Source organism: Hemibagrus wyckioides, linkage group LG08 (assembly GCF_019097595.1).
Source record: "Hemibagrus wyckioides isolate EC202008001 linkage group LG08, SWU_Hwy_1.0, whole genome shotgun sequence".
Taxonomy (NCBI): domain Eukaryota; kingdom Metazoa; phylum Chordata; class Actinopteri; order Siluriformes; family Bagridae; genus Hemibagrus; species Hemibagrus wyckioides.
Genome location: NC_080717.1, coordinates 28,773,879 through 28,790,955, shown reverse-complemented (window position 1 = coordinate 28,790,955; position 17,077 = coordinate 28,773,879). Strand labels below are relative to the sequence as shown.

Sequence of the window (17,077 nt, the reverse complement as noted above, 5' to 3'; positions counted from 1 at the left end):
TACAGTACATATTTACATTTTTATTTGATTCATTCATTTGATTCATTTTGAGTACAGTGCTCACATAAATGGATTTTGATTTTGATTCATTTGCCTAAAATTGCTTTTGTGAATGGAAATGGCCTGGAAAACAGAATAACGAGCCTTAGGAAAATGCAGAAGGATATTTACTAAAGAAGGTCGTGAGGCTTGGGCTGTACTACATCACACTGAGTTTGCACATTAAGTAAAATAATATATAGAATTCCAGTGAATTTCGAGTTTAGCACAATTATGTTATCATTGTGCATCAAATAAAAAAAATGATAGTTGGTGTCATTAGATTTTATTTATTCATAGGGGTTAGGGTTATTTATGAACAATAACTAATTCTGTGGCATATAAATGCTGTGCAGAATATAACAAATATTCATCTTTCACTCTTTTTTATAGTTCACATCAAACATCAGCATCTCAGTGTGATTTTAGTGACTGGCTGATTATTTCAGAAGTTGCTGATCTCAGATTGTGATTTCACACATAATGGTGGAAAAAACATCCAATGAGCAATAGTTCAACAGACAGAAAGGTCTTGTGGATGAGAGCGGTCAGAGGAGAATGGCTAGACGGGAAGAACTGGCAGGAAGGCAACACCAATGACCACTTTTTTCCTTTGCTGGGAAGAAAAGTTCTCAAAAATGCCCAACAGGTCAAACCTTGAGGTGGATAGTCTACTACAGCAGAAGAGCACACCAGGTTCAACTCCTGTTACAGGAAACTGAAGCAACAGTGGACAAAAGCTGGCTAAAATAATTGGACAAGGATTGAACGAGTGAAAAGACGATCTTCTCTCATCATTTAATGTCACGTGAATGAGAAATCCAGTGTAGAATTAGCGGAGATGACAAATATCACTAAATGCAATACAGTTATATGACACAGCTGCACCGAATAATGGCAAAGCCTCGGGTCAGCTATTTAGTTATATTATTTTCATTGTTTTTAGCAAAACTCTTGGAATGCTCACACGGGTTTGCCTCATGGAGTCACCTTTTGCACTAATCATTATTGCATTTGTTTTTTAAGCCCTCCTTCAATCGTCTGATCTGCTCTTTCAAATGTGTCCAATACCTAGCATGTTTTGGGCAAATTGACTTTTCTGCTGATGTACACCAGGACTTTGAGCCCTCAGATCAGGTCAAGGGTCACTGGAACACCATGAGAACAGCACACCAGCTGTTGGTGGTGTGATAACAGCACTGGTGAGCCTTTATATTTACACTGTTTTATTTTTTTAGTCTCTGCTCGTCCATGTTGGTGATGACGCAGAAGGATAAATGTGACCAGGACATTTGAAATGGCTGCAGAAATAAAAGAGGAAATAGATCCTTTATAAATACAGTGGAATCAAACCTTCATTTTCATTTTCATTCATAAATGCATAAAGTTGCGTGTGTGGTTTCTAGCACAAGAAAAAAGAAATGGACAGAGGGTTGAATATAAATTAAAAACATGTTCTGATAGTAGGAATGCCGGATTGTAAAATAGATGTGGTAAAATAGACGATAAATTTTACAAACTACTGTATACTGTAAATATTGAGAAATAATGATCTTAAAATTGCCCAGCAGAGTGTTTGTGTCCAGCAGGCGGTGACAGTGAGTCATATTTAGCAAAATTGAGGCTGAAAGAAGGACAAGAGGCGATGGATGTACATGTGAGTGCTGATGTATATTTAATCTGTACATATTGTGGAATCTGTATATTCTATACCAACTGCAAAGGCATTTCATATCTTCTGGTTATGTTTGTGAATATATACACAAAAGTCCACCTGGTATAGGTCTCAGTCATACGTCCTAATAGACATCATATCTCTGTGCAAGCTAGAAGGTTAACCACTCTGCATTTATGAACTCAAGCTGAGCTTTAGTTAAGGGCTCTGGTTGATGAGGTTGCGCTTCTGAGACTCTTTGACAAAAATAGTACGGACAGCCTCAGCCTTCCGAACCATTCCCTCTAGGATCTCCTGGATGGAATTGAGGACATTGTGGTTGAAGACGATGTCGAGGTGAGCCATGCCGCTGAATTCGGTCACGTACACCGGTTGCGGCTGTTCCCCTATCCAGCGCTTACACAAGCTCATGCTGCGGCTGTCCACCGTATTGTCCCCGTCCTCGTACAGGAAGTCCACGGGATCGCCATTCGGGAACTGCTCATCGTAGATGTAGGTGACGGGTGTGGGTAAGCCAACACCATAGAAACAGTGAACCTCGACGCCGGGGGTGGGGAGGCCTGCAGTGAGGTTCCTCGTGTCCTCCCACATGTGCCAACCATCCTCAAAGTTGATGTCGGTGAAGAAGCGGCGGTAATCCTGGTGGGTGTAGTTGAAGCTTGGTGTGGAGATAAAGATGTGATCCTCAGGCCACGCATCCTCAGACGGGATAATCCATGGGTTGGTGGTGGTCATGCGCTGCTCCTCACGGATCTTGATGGAGGACACCAGGGGGATGCCATCGTTGTCACCTGAGGAATGAACGGAAAATCAGAAACGCTAAAATCAGCATCAGATCTCTTAAATCTAGCCGCAAAGTACCGAGACTTGTTTACAGCAAATGGCAGTCGTCCTCTGAATTGAGTTCCACTGTTAAAATCTACCCCAGTAGTGGGGTAACACTTGCTGGGGCTAATAAACAATAAGAGGAATAAAGCAAAACACTATACAGTTTATATTAAAAGAACTTGAATTATGTCATTTAAAAAAGCAGAATTTGTGTGTCTTTGTGCTGATTCTTTTAACATTACTGCATACAGTTATATTATTTTAATTTCAACACTTTATGTGCTCAAATTATGATCTAAAGTACAGCTAATAGTAGTAATAATGACCAGTTTTGGTTACCTGATGCTAAAACTCTGAGGGGCTTCACACTTCCACCCCACGGTGTTCCCAGTGAGATGAAGCTCTTGATATAGCGATCTTTCCAGGCTTGGCTTTGCTGGTTGAGGAAGTAGAGGATGTAAAGACCGCCCATGCTGTGGCCCAGGAGGTGGACGGGTTGCTTGTACTCATTGTGCATCTCCTCCACAAGGCTCTTCAGGCGTGCAAAATACTCAGCCTGCTCATCTGGAACAGACCACACACCATCAGGAGCATGCAGATTTAAGCAGATGTTAGATGGGGATGTTATTGCGACTATCAGTGGCAGTCATTTGAGGACCTTGACTGGTTCTACTACTGATGGAGAACTGATGAACTTCTCTCAACTTATTTGAGGTTCCTGATCAGTTCTTCTGGTTTGACTGGTTTGAGTTCAGTCCAACTACAACAATGTATTCAATACTTACAGCAAAAATTATAGGACAACTATGTAGTTATGAGAACTAGAAATCTGGACATGCCAATTAGGTCACTAGACGATGAAACCTAAGAGACAGAGAGAGGTTTGACTCACTCGGGGCAATCCTCCAGTCATACGGTGCAGCTCGAACAGTCTTGTTGCGCACATATCCAATAGTTACCAAATGTTCAACCATGGTGTGAAAATAACCTACAAACAGAAGGATGTCATACAGGAAACAGGATTGGTCGTTACTCGTTTGGTTTACTTTCAAATGCAATGATGAATGAACTCACAAACCTCAGAAGTTAATTAGCTTATCTAGCGAGTTCCCTTTCAGTGACTGTAAATGAGTGATATTGGTGTCGGAGCAGTCACCTGCCAGATTGTTCTTATCCAGGAACTCGATAGAGTACGTCTGGCCAAATCCAGGGACGCGCACTTCCACACCAGGAGAGTTGGAAGTCCTGCGAGTCGTTCGGTTATACACAATCCTGCCACACAAGAAAGGATGTGTGAAATGCTGACAACTGGAGTCCATTTGCTGGCATTGTTGATGTCAGAGAAAGCTCCAAAAAAACAAAAGGTTAATTGGTGTTGAAAAGCACTCTGTGTTAGCTCGGCACCTACCACCACAGTGTGAATAATCAGTGAAACAGATTATCAAGAATGATTTCATTTACATTGTTCTTTAATCCCCTTTCACCCTATGTGCACTGGGATAGGCTCCAGCAGACCCCCGTGACCCTAATTAGGAATAAGTGGGTATAGACAATGGATGGATGGATGGATGTTCTTTAATCCTGGACATATATTTGAGGGAAGAAATGCTTGTCACTTAGGTGGTACATTTAAGTCTTATCTACTGCAAATTTAGTTGAAGAATTTAAGATAAAAAATGTAAAAAAAAAAAAAAATGGCTGTAATTCCTTAATGATTAATGAAAGATTTTTGTTAAACCCCTTGAAATAAAAGCGATTCATTTCAGATCCAACTTCCTGATGAACAACGACAGAAATTGGACCTTCCTGTATAGAACCTCAAGTTTGTACCCCAGGTTCACCTTTGCCTCAGTGGTTAACTGCAGACCCGTACCTAAGAAACTGCTGCTGAAATCGTAAAGACTCATCCCAGGAATCTGCTCACACTGAACATTCTTTCAACACACTCCGTCCTGCTTGTCTTTACTCTTCTATAATCCCACAGTCTGGTTCTGTTTCTCATTCATTCCCTTGGAGTCTGGTTTGTCCTACTGTACTTGTGTATAACAGTGAGATGACTGATGAGATGATTTTATTCACTTTTAATCGGTTTATGATATGTGCCCTCACCTGATGTTGTCAATCCAGCAGTCAATACCGATGGGCATGAACATATTGAGGTCGATCCACAGTGGAAACCAGTCCTCAGTCTTCTTGTAGCAGAGCCAGTGCACCAGCGTGGGTTTGTCTATTTTGGCCTCGAGGCGGTTGCCGATATTCCCTGGCACTAAAAATCACACCGATTTGACAAAGGCCAAAGGACTGAGAGTCAAAACCCAGTGTTGAATTTTGCAACATTCCTGCAGCATTGGAAGAACTGTTTACAGAGACGACTAGTGATGTATCTAAGCTTTAATCGAACACTGTCGGGGTTCAACACTGTTTAAAGGTTGCAGAATATCGAGGTGATATGGAGCTAGTTCAGCAGTGTGAGAGTTAACTCTATGCTAGTGTTGTGTGTCAAAGAATCGATCATTTATTTCAATACTGTCTGTTCATTACTGCTGCTGTGAAATGACAGTAAAAATTCATGTAAGAATGATGTAAATTCAGCAGTGTTGAAGGGTTAAAATCACGGCCCATATGATAACACTGTAAAAAGTTCATGCAGCCATAATTGCTAAAAAACAAAATTACTGTAGATAACTACTGTGAATGGTTTATTCCTTACTGCTGATGATAAGTTAACCCTGTAAAGTTCATACAGACCCACAGGGGTGTTAGTTCAGCATTAAGTCAGTACTGTAAGTATTAATTTAACATAGTGAGTGTTCTTCAATACTGCAGATGTTTATTCAGCATTGTAAGAGTTAATGAATCACGGTCCTGTGGGGGTTAGGTCATTTGGGTGAGCTTTAATTGAACACTTCAGATGTTACTTCGATACAATATTGAATTCAGTATTTTAGCAGTAGGTTCATTATGAGGTTCGAAGCTCGTGCACTGCGGTTTTATCTGTCATGATCTTACCGATGATAAGAGGCGGTGTACTGTTGCTCCCTTCCCGTGGTCCGGCGGTCGGCGGAAAGATGACGTTAAAAAGCCAAAATCCTGCCGAATGTTGAAGCGCGAGCAGAACGGTGAGAAGGGCGGCGAGCGCGTGCGAGGGAGGCATCGTCTCTGCTGTCTCTGCGTGCTTCTCCGGTCAACGGCCTCAACCTCTCTCTGAGCTTGGCTAGAAAAGAGTGACAGAGAGAAAGAGAGAAGGAGAGTGGGGGATGTTGAACTGCGTGAGATCACCGGTCGTAGTTAAACACGTGCCACTGGGCATCACAGTGTCCGATTAACTCCTACCGTGTCAGATCGTCGTGCATCGTGTCCAGAACACAACTGTATGGCTGTGATTCTGCCAGAAATAAAATGCACACACGGTCCTCTTCCCAAATTCAGCCGGTCACTCCCAGAAACAAACATACCCAACTTTCCCTTCTCTCCGGTGTGACTCCACCAGGAGCACCTCCTCTGTACCATCATACTTTACCTGGGAAGGTGTGTGCTGTGTCCCTCTCGTTACCGGGCACAGCGGCTTGAAGGGTCAAATGAAGCTTTACTTTAAATCATTTTTCTAAATGCACTACATGGTACACTAAACTCCAGTTCTCAGGTGAGTTTTGTAGCTTTATTCGATCAGCCAAGGCATGTGAAGTTTGCTTCTTTAGTTCTGGATGTTTTAAAAATGTTTTTTCTCTATATCCATGTTCCAGGTGAAAGATTTACATAACACAGAAGACAAGTGACTTATTCATTATTTAATAGACTACTCTTTATGAGCATCAATAAAATTTTCAGGCTCACTGTTTACACCTGTACAGTACTACTCTGACAGTTTATTCCTGAAATCTTCACACATTCCAACTCTTCATTATTCATTATTTATTATCCTGTTTGTTTTGGAGTTATTGAGCTCTTGTTAAAGCAAGCTAACATACAGGAGTGACATTATATCATGTCAATATATAAAATGGATCATGTGGGGAGACTTGCATACAAGTGGATAAAGAAAAACATGAAAATATAATGTAAAGGATAGATAGCTATTCAGATTTAAAGTTTGAAGGGATTTTATTTTTTTAATAAGGGTACTTTTATTTATTTATTTATTTATTTATTTATTTATTTATTTATTTATTTATTTATTCATTCATTCATTCATTCATTCATTCATTCATTCATTCATTCTATTTAAATGTTAAACAGCCATTTCTAAAAACAAAACATTCCAAAAACAAGTAATATTTGGTATAACATTTTCAAAAAGTGACTCCTTCTCACTGGTCTATTGATCCTGAGAGGCCTTGCATGGCTGTTTTCAGCACAGTGCTGTACAGGTCAATAATTTACAATACGAGGAGATGTTTTGATTCTTTCCAGTAAACATATCAAATGACCTGCATTATTAATCAATGTCTATTTTAACTGAGGAAATAACAAAAAGCAAATAATGAGGTACTAGTGGTCAGTCCTGCACTGCGCTCTTCTTCTGATCTAATGCAAATAAAATAAAATAAAATAAAATAAAAGCAACTCTGCACACACATTCACATATACGAAATGTTACATGAATATTGACTACATTTTAAATCCGTTTATATAAAATTATTGGCTAAATTAAAAATTAAAGTTTTATTTTAAGAGAAATAACACATTGACTCATGTCGGCCCTGCTGAGTTAGAATAGAAATTTGTTTATTAATTTATTTGATAATTATTTATATGAAGGTGTATGTATAGTATACTAAAGCGGATTTGTACTTAATGAGATTTAAAAATAATTAATTAAATAAATAAATCCCGGAAGTGTGTTGTCGGCCTGACGTCATTAGCGTGCGCCCCGGTCTCGTCACCATGGAAACCGAAAAGCGCCGCTGATACGAGGTAAAGTTAACTTGTGTTATAAAGATAACTCGGTAACGCAGTTAAACAAAACAACAGACAATAAACACTGAGCATCTGAATGAGGAATTATTGTTATAAATCATGAAGTTTCAGCGTGTAGATTTGTCATTTAGTATCGTATTTATTAACGTTAGACAGCTAAGTGTTACTTTATTCATTATACTGCTACTACTGAATAATACTAATAACATTAATATTCTTCTTCTTAATAATAACAACAATAATAATAATAATAGTCTTATTTTTACTCACTTGGCATCAACAGTGAATATTAAAGAATATTAATTTTTTTTTAAAAAAAAAGCAAGTCCAGCAAAAAGTCTAAAAGAGAGGAACATTTTTTTTTTGAAGTTTAACTTTTGAACACTTGTACTTTGAGGTAATAAATAATAGACCAATCACAGCTAAAACCTTTGAATATAATCATTCGTTAAATCTAATGAATCTTTTAATGCAATAATAATAAGTTGAAACTAAAATTCAAAATTCACTTAGATTTACTTTTCAACCATATGTCACATTTGTTTATAGCTTCATATTAATCTGTTATTAAATTCATCAGTTTGCCAAATTCATCCAATAAGCCAAAGTTATGTTAAGGAACATCGGTCTCTGTGACACTGGAATCTGTATCTCTCCTTTATTCTGCCATCTTCTTAAGTACTGTGTGAAGGTGAGCCTGATGGAAGAAACCCAACTGAAAGAGGAGGAGATGGAGAAGGAGGGAGAGGCTGTAGGCCTGAGAGAGTTACAAGGCCTGGATCAGACTCTAGCCAAAGTGCAAATCAATCTCTCGGCTCCCCATGTGTGAGTTTACTAAAGTTCACTGGTGTTTGCTCTTCTGTGCTCAGCATTAAACAGGGCCATTATCACGGTTACACCAGCCGATGCTCACAAACACCACAGCTGTTTACAATACATAATCATTAACTGTAATGACAGAAACATAGCAAACACCAGCTTCCACATGTTCTTAGTGCGTGTGGCCATGTAGGTCCAGAATTCCAGTCTGAGACTTAGTGAACATGCTGTGCCGTGTTAGACTCGTGTTTACTTAAAGACCTGTGGGCATCTGGTGGGTCGCAGAGGTTGTAAATATTTACTGTACAATAAGATCACAAAGTGTACATGTGCAAGAAAGTTTAGAAAATTTAAGACAGCTGCATTGTTAATAATAGTTCTTGAGCAATGGGTCAGTGCTGACTTGAGAGGTCATGGGGTGCAGCCAGCTTTATGGACCAGAGTATGTGTTAGAGTTAGAATAATCTCAGTTAAGACAATCTCAGTTAAGGAAATTTGCCCTCTTCCACATACTTCCATGATGCCCACAGATATCCATGAGTGGTGTTGTGATTGACAAGGGAGAGAAATGATCCTGAAAACCGGTCAAATGCTTTTCTGTTACTCCTCTCACAAGCATCTTGTATACTTTTAACCATTACAAACTACACCATTAACAGAACATTAAAGAGAACACCCTAGAGTATGAATTAATCTACGTAAGCACCAGTGCAGCAGCTTGAATTAATGCTTAAGTTCATGCTTCTGGTGATATTTATTAACTGTTATCATGCAGAAATACCAGCGATCCAAACTGACTCCGTTCTTACAGATCAGATCAGAAGCCTAAATTGGACCGATCTGAATGTCCCACTTCACACAGCGAGAACTCAGCTGAAGAGAAGCTGTTGGTGTCAATGGCGGAAAATCTCCACGCTCAATACTCCTACCTGTACCCTGATCGCAAACCGCTGCTACTCTGCCCAGTCAATGAGTTTGGAGTTCAGGTGCAGTATTTCCACACCATGAGCTGTTCACTAGCTTCTCAACCCAGACCCTAGTCACTGTTCTCTGTACTGGTAAAGCACCACACAATATGGATTAAAAATTAATGCCAGCTAGAAGTTTTTAACACTAAAGTCACCATAGATCCTTTTACAGTGTGAATTTCACAGCAGCTCAGGACTAAGTACCACCGTTTCTAATTATGTTTGTGTTCTCGTTTTGCCGTAACAGAAGTTCGTGAGCACCACGCTGCGGCCTACGCTGATGCCCTACCGCGAGCTGTACGACTGGCAGGGCTGTGCTAGTCTCGTCTCTGACTTTTTAACTTTGGAGCTGCTGGATTGTCCAGCTGAAGTGGTGAGAGAGACTCGGGCAGCTGAACGGTTTAGATCCATGTCTCTACCTGGCTTCAGTGGATAATCTCACCTGTATTCAGTAGATCTGTGCATAATTATTGCGGCTGTGATCATTAAGTTTTATCTGCAGAGATGTCAGACTATTACAGTGCAGAGCAGTTTTATGTGTTTCATCTGACCATGTGATTTGTTTAGCCGAAACAGCTCTGCTCTCCATCATGGCTGGTGTGGACTCGGAGAGGTACATGTTTTGAATTCTCCACCTTGCTCTGCAGCTTATTGCTGGGAGCAGGCTACAACACTTACTGTGTCAGTGGCTATGCTGTCAAAGAGATGTGCCTGCTCGATCTGAGCCACCAGGACTGTCCACAACTCAAACCTCAGGACACAGTGAGTGACCACACCGCTGCTATAATATATATATATATATATATATATATATATATATATACAAGTGATAATAGTCATGGTTTGTGTGTGTGTAGGTTGAAGAGACATCACCTGAGCAGAGGGAGGAAGTGAAGTACAGGGTTAAACCTCCACATGAACTGAAAAGCACCTTTGAGCAGCATCAGGAGGAGAAAGTTCATCAGGAACGTCAAGCAATGCTGGCCCAACAGCGGGAGGCCGAGAGACTGAAGGAGGTCCGAGTTACTGATTATGACACCCACATGTTTGTGTGTTGTGGAAGAGATAACAAAGCATCCTGGTATTAATAATGGACAAGCTGAAGTCAAAAAACATCTCAATCTGGAGTTTTAATCTTTACAGATTAAAGGCTACAGAGAGCTCCAAGTGCTCCCTTAATGTCACAGATTTCATGCTTGGGTGTTGAACTTCTTCATATCATGGTGAATAAACCCAGCAAGTCGCTACCTGAAGACTTTTCTATTATGTATTGTGGAAGCTGTACAGGAACTCTAACCTCATTGAAATCCCGTGAAAGGAAAAAAATGTGTCATGACCTTGGCTTGTATGCTATAGTAAATTTTACGTTTATCCTTTCTGACAGGAGCAGGAACGTCCTCCAGATCCTCTGTGGGGTCTCCGGGTTCACAGCTGGGTTCTGGTTTTGGCAGGTAAACGTGATATATCTGAGAACTTCTTCATCGACCCGCTCTCGGGTCAGAGCTATCCAACGTCCAGCGCGTGTTTCCTCGGCATCGAGAGCGTCTGGAACCACAAGAACTACTGGGTCAACATGCAGGACTGCCGCTTTGGCTGTATGGTCAGTATGTGTGGATTTCTGAGCAGATGAGAGTTAAAGGGTGGTGTTAAAAAGGGATTAAGCCTAGTTTTGTTTGGTTTAACTACAAAATAAAACCTTGCTATGAATGTTTGTGTTTCTCAGGAGATGACATATGACCTGCAGGATGTGCTGAAGTGGGAGTACATGCTGTGTGGCCCCAGTAGCAGTTCACTACTAGAAGAAAAAGAGGAGCAGAATGATGTACGTACAATATCATCAAATAAAAAATGACAAATGAGATCATTTTTGGGGCAGTGGTGGTTCAAGAGGTTAAGGCTCTGGGTTGTTGGTCGGAGGATCGGGGTTCAAGCCCCAGCACCACCAAGCTCCATTGTTGGGGCAATTGAGCAAGGCCTTTAACTCTCTCTGCTCCAGGGACACTGTATCATAGCTGCCCCTGTGCTCTGACCCCAACTTCCTCAACTGGGATATGTGAAGAAAAGAATTCCACTGTACTGTAATGTATGTGTGGTGATAATAAAGCCTTCATGCCCTTATTATGATTTCTCTGAAGTGCCTCAGCATCATTCATTTAATCAAATTTCATATTGTACCTAAAAAAGCTCAGATAATTCTGCTATGTTCTTTAAAAAAAGGGCTCTGTGTTTATATGTGAATTAAATATTTCAAAAATAAATGTTGCTCACAGGATCCTTTTGTTGAAGCTTGTCCAATTTTTAATGTCCTTATATTTTTTTAATAGACCATAACCTTAAAAATGATCCTGTTTATTTTTGAAGGAGGAGACAGAAGAGCCTAAGCTTTTTGAGATGCCTGGGTCCTGGGTTACACAAATCCACATATCAGAAGAAGGTAATTTTGTCATGTGGATGACCTTTAATAACCTCAGCACCCTGGTGAGGTCAGTGCTATAGAACTGGCCGTTTGGTGCTGTGGCCTCAGTGACCTTTGGTGTCTACTGTTTGCATTTAAAGATATGGAAAGTCGTTTCCCCAGGGGGTCAAAGGTTATCCGTTACAGGAAGGCCACGCTGGAGAAATTTTCCCCTTATCTCCTGAAGGATGGATTAGTCACAAGACTCACTACTTATAATGACCTGGAATGTGAGTTTTAAAAATATGTCACATTGTTCATGATATAAACGTACACAAATCAGCTGATGCCAAGTCTGTAGGGAGTCTCTGATTGACATTGCACTTGATGCTGTTCTTCAGGTCAGTGGTCAGTCCACCTCTTCCTTGTCTTTTTTTTCCCTTTCTCTCTCTGCTTTTGTGCATTGTGAAGGCACTCAGATCAACACCGTGAAGGAGTGTTATGAAAAGCGAGACGATGAGCTCCAGGAGAGGGAACTGAAGAAAGCCACCAGTGTCACTACAGAGCGCTTCGCACCAGGAAGGAGCTTCTGTCTGAAAAGTAAATTCTTTATGATGGACATTATATGGTGAAGCTACATGCTGAAAAATCTCCCTCTGTTTAGGAGTTAACAGTAAAATAATTACAATTATTTTAATAATCAATAAGGAACTAAAAAAGAGCAAACAAATAGAGCGTTAATAAAAAGCATGATTTAAAATAGCCATTAATCCAACCACTCACCCACCCATCCATCCCTCCATCCATCCAATCATCTGTCTATCCATCTAACCACCCACCCACCCATCCATCCATCCACCCATCCACCCATCCATCCACCCATCCACCCAACCACCCATCCATCCAACCACCCACCCATCCATCCACCCACCCACCCACCCATCCATCCACCCATCCATCCACCCATCCACCCACCCATCCATCCAACCACCCACCCACCCACCCATCCATCCATCCATCCATCCATCCACCCACCCATCCATCCATCCATCCACCCACCCATCCACCCACCCATCCACCCATCCATCCACCCACCCATCCACCCACCCATCCACCCACCCATCCACCCATCCAACCACCCACCCACCCATCCATCCACCCATCCACCCACCCACCCATCCATCCATCCATCCATCCATCCATCCAATCACCTACCCATCCATCCAACCACCCATTCATCCATCCATCCTTCCATCCATCCATCCATCCATCCATCCATCCATCCAATCTACCCATCCATTCATCCATCCATTTGTTCAACCATCTGTCCATTCATTCATCCATCCATCAATCTGTCGAACCATCCTGCCATCCAGACATTTCTACATTTCTACATGTATATTTAATTCAGTTTAAATTGGAAAATGTTCAATTCCAACCAATAAAAATGGGCACTTTTGTTACATTTTTGTATTTAATTATTTATATATTTTTTGTTTTGTTATTATTTTAATTTCACTCTAGTAGACTCTTAGTCTCTTTTTTCAAACATAATCACTCAGAAGGTGCTACTGTACACATGACAAAGATCTCTGCATTTTCTCCAAAGATAAAAATCTCATTAAGTTAAACCCAAAAACCCTGACTGAGATTCTGGGCTCTGTGCAGCTCACAGGTACGTGACTCTGGTCCCTGAGACGGAGCGTCTCATGGAGTTCTACAGTGAAGCTCGAGATGATAACTTACTCAGTCGAGTTGAAACGCCGACGGAAATGACCGAGACGTTTCAGGACCGTTCTGACTTTCTCTACTACCAACAGGTTATTTATGGACCTTTGGAACTGGCTCAACAAATTGGAGTTCAGCGACCCGTTCAGGTTACAACAGAAAACACACCCACACACACACACACACCTGTCCACCCACACACACCTTAAAAAGAGCAACCTTTCACCTACCCAAAGATAACATTTTTTTTTGTGGTATAAGAATCACACAAGCAATAACAAGCAACTTTAGCATAACATAGCTATCTTATGGATCTTATGGTGTGTGTGAATGTGTGTGTGTGTGTGTGTGTGTGTGTGTGGGTGGGTGTGTTCCCAGCAGAAGGTTGTGGTGAAATTCCACAGGGATCGATCCAAACCAGCCAGCAAGGATGTGGCTGAAATAGTATTCCAGATTTCACAGAATCAAATTGAGGTTACTTACCATCTCGAGGATGAAAGAATCATTCCACATTTTTACATCTTTGAAAAACATCTTCAGCATGAGGAACCTTTCTCAGACAAGATGGTCTCCAGCTTTCAGGTTTGACTGAAACCCATTAAAAAACCCCACTTCTCTGCCTTCTAGTGGTCATTTCATTACTGACAACATAGACAAAAGCTTGCTGTAGAGATTCCTTAATAAAGACTGCCTAGAAGGCCCACGACATTGCCTTTCCTTTTAGCTTGAATCCATTTTTTTGAATCCTCTTCCTCTCTGTGTACCTGCAGGTGGACCCGCATGCGAAACCCTTCCCGAAACATTACCTGTACCAGACCCTCATGGCACTGATGGAGGAGGAAGAGAAAGTCTTTATCAGAATCAAGAACTCTGTAAAAGAAGTAATAATATTAAATATGTTCTCAAAACATCTTTTTTCTATATAGCTTTATTTGTATCTATAGTCTCTGAAATTGCTGAAAAAGAAGATGCTGTATATATATATATACATATATGTGTGTGTGTGTGTGTGTGTCAGGTGAGGGACATCCTTGAGGTTAGAGACCAGGAGGAAAAAGCTATTACTCTTGAGATCTCCATCTATGACATGGCCAGGAATGAGAAGGCACGCCTGCATGTGGAGCAGCAGGTGAGGTGTATTATCAGCAGCCTGTTAAATTATTTGTACACTAATTCACTCATCTTTCATATTTCTATCTAATTTCACTGAATAACGTTTTCTTTAAAGAAGCATCTTCTCTAAGAGATGCAAATGTTAAAGCTTAAGTGGTAGAAATTCTTCAAATATTTATAAGAATAATTGAATAAAAACGGCTTCTGCTCCGAGGCTTTAACTGCTCATCACCATTTCTGCTCATTACTGCTAAAGCTAAATAATTCTTCTCCTATAGAAACATCTGGCCAGAGACAAACAACTGAAGAAAGAACAGGAGGAAGTGGACATCTTGGCCCCGAGCCTGGCTCGGCTGGGAGACCCGCAGAGTCTGACCAAGCAGCTCGCAATGCAGATCCATGCAGACTGCCTCAACAACCTAAAGCAGAGGATTATTGACCGGGCCAACCTCATTCAGGCTCGATTTGAAAAGGTGATACTGACATGTCTAGAGAGTTTTTTAGGCATCCAGGATAACTGGAATGATTAGATTTATGTTAATGAAGCTGGACGTCTTAAGAACTATAAGAAATCTCACTGCTCATTTGAGGAATCTCATCAGTTCTGACACATCTCTCTGTTTAACTCCCAGCATGGCCCAGCTGGTCCAGATTTATATTCCTTGCTTTAAGAACTGCAAAATGATTCACCAGTGCATTAAGAACACAATGTACAGTGATCATCGTGTAAAATTTCATGGATTGGAACATTGAGACACTTAGGCCACGCATCCATCACTCTGACTGACAGGCACACAGGCCACACCCACTTTACTTTGACTAACAGAAAGAAGCCACACCTCCTTTACTGGGACTGAGAAACAGAAAAGCCACATCTTCACTGAAACTGACAGAAAGAGACACAGAGGAGATTAAAGACTGAGGCCACACCTGACAGACACGCAACCTCGCCTCTTTTGATTAACAGACACAGAGGCCACACCTCCTTCACTGATGCTGACAAACACAGAGGCCACACCTCCTTCATTGAGGCTGACCTACACAAAGACCACCCCTTTTTTTGACTGACAGAAACAAGTACCATGCTCTTACCTGCTGTTAGAAGCTCTTAATTTGCTGCGAGACAGGAAAGTTAAACAATAGCTCACTATATTCAGATATAGTCATCACAGGACGTGTGTTCATTACAGTACTGACGTTTACATACCCTGTGTGTGTGTGTGTGTGTGTGTGTGTGTGTGTGTGTGTGTGCACGCATGAAGGAGACTAAGGAGCTCATGCGGAAGCAGCAGTGGTACCAGAAGAACCAGTTCAAATTGACAAAACAGGACGAGGAATCATATTTATCCTACTGCTCCGAAGCCATGTTCAGGATCAACACACTGAAGCTGCGTCTCAGCAGGTACACATCACAGCTCCACAAATCAATTCAGTCATCAAGGCAAATTAGTTTTACCACAGCGCTGCAGAATTCTCCATTCTGATTGGTCAGTAATCGTTTAATTTTCTCTAACAGGACGATGACAAATCACATTGTTTTATCACAATTTGCATTTTCTAATTATCGTTTCTATAGTAACCGAGTAGATCACAGGGCCTTGTACAGTGGAGGAAGGATATAATGTTTTTAATCTGTTTAACCAAGAAATGTCCTTGATGTGGCTACAGTTTCTGTCAAGAGACGTTTAATTCACTTTCAGGGAAGGAGTCTCCAGTGTCCATGCTCTGTTACTGTTATGAGGTTCTGCAGAAGTTTTTTTTTTGTTTTACTCGAGAGACAGAAGATGAGGGAAAAACTGTTCAGCTGCTTTAACATTATAAGTGATGATCTTTGCAGGCGTTAAATGTTAAATCTAACTGAATTATTAAAATGCATTAAGAGGTGCTCATTAATAATAATAATAATAATGTCAGATTGCTGTGGTATAAAAGCAAGTAAGGGTTTGATTTCCACAACTGCTGATGTCAAGTAGAATGTGTTTTCTTATTTTGACTAAAATTAAATCATTTATAAAGACACTAAGATACATACACACATGATACAGATATGATCTTCTCTACACCTATATTTAGTGTTACCTTCAGGACGATGTGTAGAATTGGCTCTGTGATCAATCTCTGTGTTTTTTTTTTTTTTAGTCACAAGGACAGTGCACCACAGAAGTACCGAGCCCTGGACATGATGCTGAGAAAAGATCCCAGACTGAAGCAGTACCTGAACTGAATCACACAAATGATCAGTTCTGCATACACTCCAGCCACCCTGACCACTATATTAAAACAAACAAACTACTATCTAAGCATTCACCACCATTTTGTCCAGCAGGATGTTGGTCCACTTTTTATCCTTACAGCACCATCTAGTGTGTGGATGGCTACAATACAGATTCTTTCCCCTTGCATGTAAAAACGCTTTGTTCAGGCTGCTCCACTTGGGAATCCGAGCGAAACACACAAACTTTTTTTCTTTTTTTCAGTCCATCATTTCAGTTCACGCTTCATTCTGCTTCAGCCAAAAACTGGAATAAACTGTAAACTGTAGACATACTGTAAGATTACACAATTAAATAAACAATAAAACCCCTCTGATTCTGC

The 17,077-nt window shown here is 40.8% G+C and overlaps 2 protein-coding genes across 3 annotated transcripts; one reads left to right on the top strand and one right to left on the bottom strand.

Annotated features, from left to right (window-relative positions):
- lcat (lecithin-cholesterol acyltransferase) lies at nt 1-5,795 on the bottom strand. Its single transcript, XM_058396607.1, has 6 exons — nt 5,552-5,795; nt 4,652-4,808; nt 3,699-3,814; nt 3,435-3,530; nt 2,882-3,106; nt 1-2,505 (listed from the first exon to the last, which is right to left on the bottom strand). Exons 1-6 carry the CDS (start codon nt 5,694-5,696, stop codon nt 1,913-1,915), a joined length of 1,332 nt encoding a protein of 443 aa, XP_058252590.1. The 5' UTR covers nt 5,697-5,795; the 3' UTR covers nt 1-1,912.
- A 253-nt stretch (nt 5,796-6,048) lies between these two features.
- On the top strand, nt 6,049-17,061 carry ccdc135 (coiled-coil domain containing 135). 2 transcript variants are annotated; one of them, XM_058396606.1, is made up of 18 exons: nt 6,049-6,185; nt 8,139-8,284; nt 9,090-9,264; nt 9,494-9,619; nt 9,814-10,008; nt 10,104-10,262; nt 10,631-10,846; nt 10,970-11,068; nt 11,608-11,680; nt 11,803-11,931; nt 12,113-12,241; nt 13,310-13,518; nt 13,751-13,951; nt 14,140-14,250; nt 14,388-14,498; nt 14,761-14,955; nt 15,745-15,884; nt 16,622-17,061. In XM_058396606.1, exons 2-18 carry the CDS (start codon nt 8,160-8,162, stop codon nt 16,704-16,706), a joined length of 2,478 nt encoding a protein of 825 aa, XP_058252589.1. In that variant the 5' UTR covers nt 6,049-6,185; nt 8,139-8,159; the 3' UTR covers nt 16,707-17,061. The 2 variants fall into 2 exon arrangements, with proteins under 2 accessions (XP_058252589.1, XP_058252588.1); XM_058396605.1 differs by lacking the exon at nt 6,049-6,185 and adding an exon at nt 7,204-7,456.
- The last annotated feature ends 16 nt before the right edge of the window (nt 17,062-17,077 follow it).

Coding starts and splice junctions, on each gene's coding strand:
- ccdc135 (XM_058396606.1), top strand. CDS start 8,160: ATGGAAGAAACCCAACTGAAAGAGGAGGAGATGGAGAAGGAGGGAGAG. Junction 10,263..10,630: donor AGGCCGAGAGACTGAAGGAG/GTCCGAGTTACT, acceptor CCTTTCTGACAG/GAGCAGGAACGTCCTCCAGA. Junction 15,885..16,621: donor CTGAAGCTGCGTCTCAGCAG/GTACACATCACA, acceptor TTTTTTTTTTAG/TCACAAGGACAGTGCACCAC.
- lcat (XM_058396607.1), bottom strand. CDS start 5,696: ATGCCTCCCTCGCACGCGCTCGCCGCCCTTCTCACCGTTCTGCTCGCG. Junction 3,815..4,651: donor TGCTGGATTGACAACATCAG/GTGAGGGCACAT, acceptor CTTGTGTGGCAG/GATTGTGTATAACCGAACGA. Junction 3,107..3,434: donor TGACTGGAGGATTGCCCCGA/GTGAGTCAAACC, acceptor GGTCTGTTCCAG/ATGAGCAGGCTGAGTATTTT.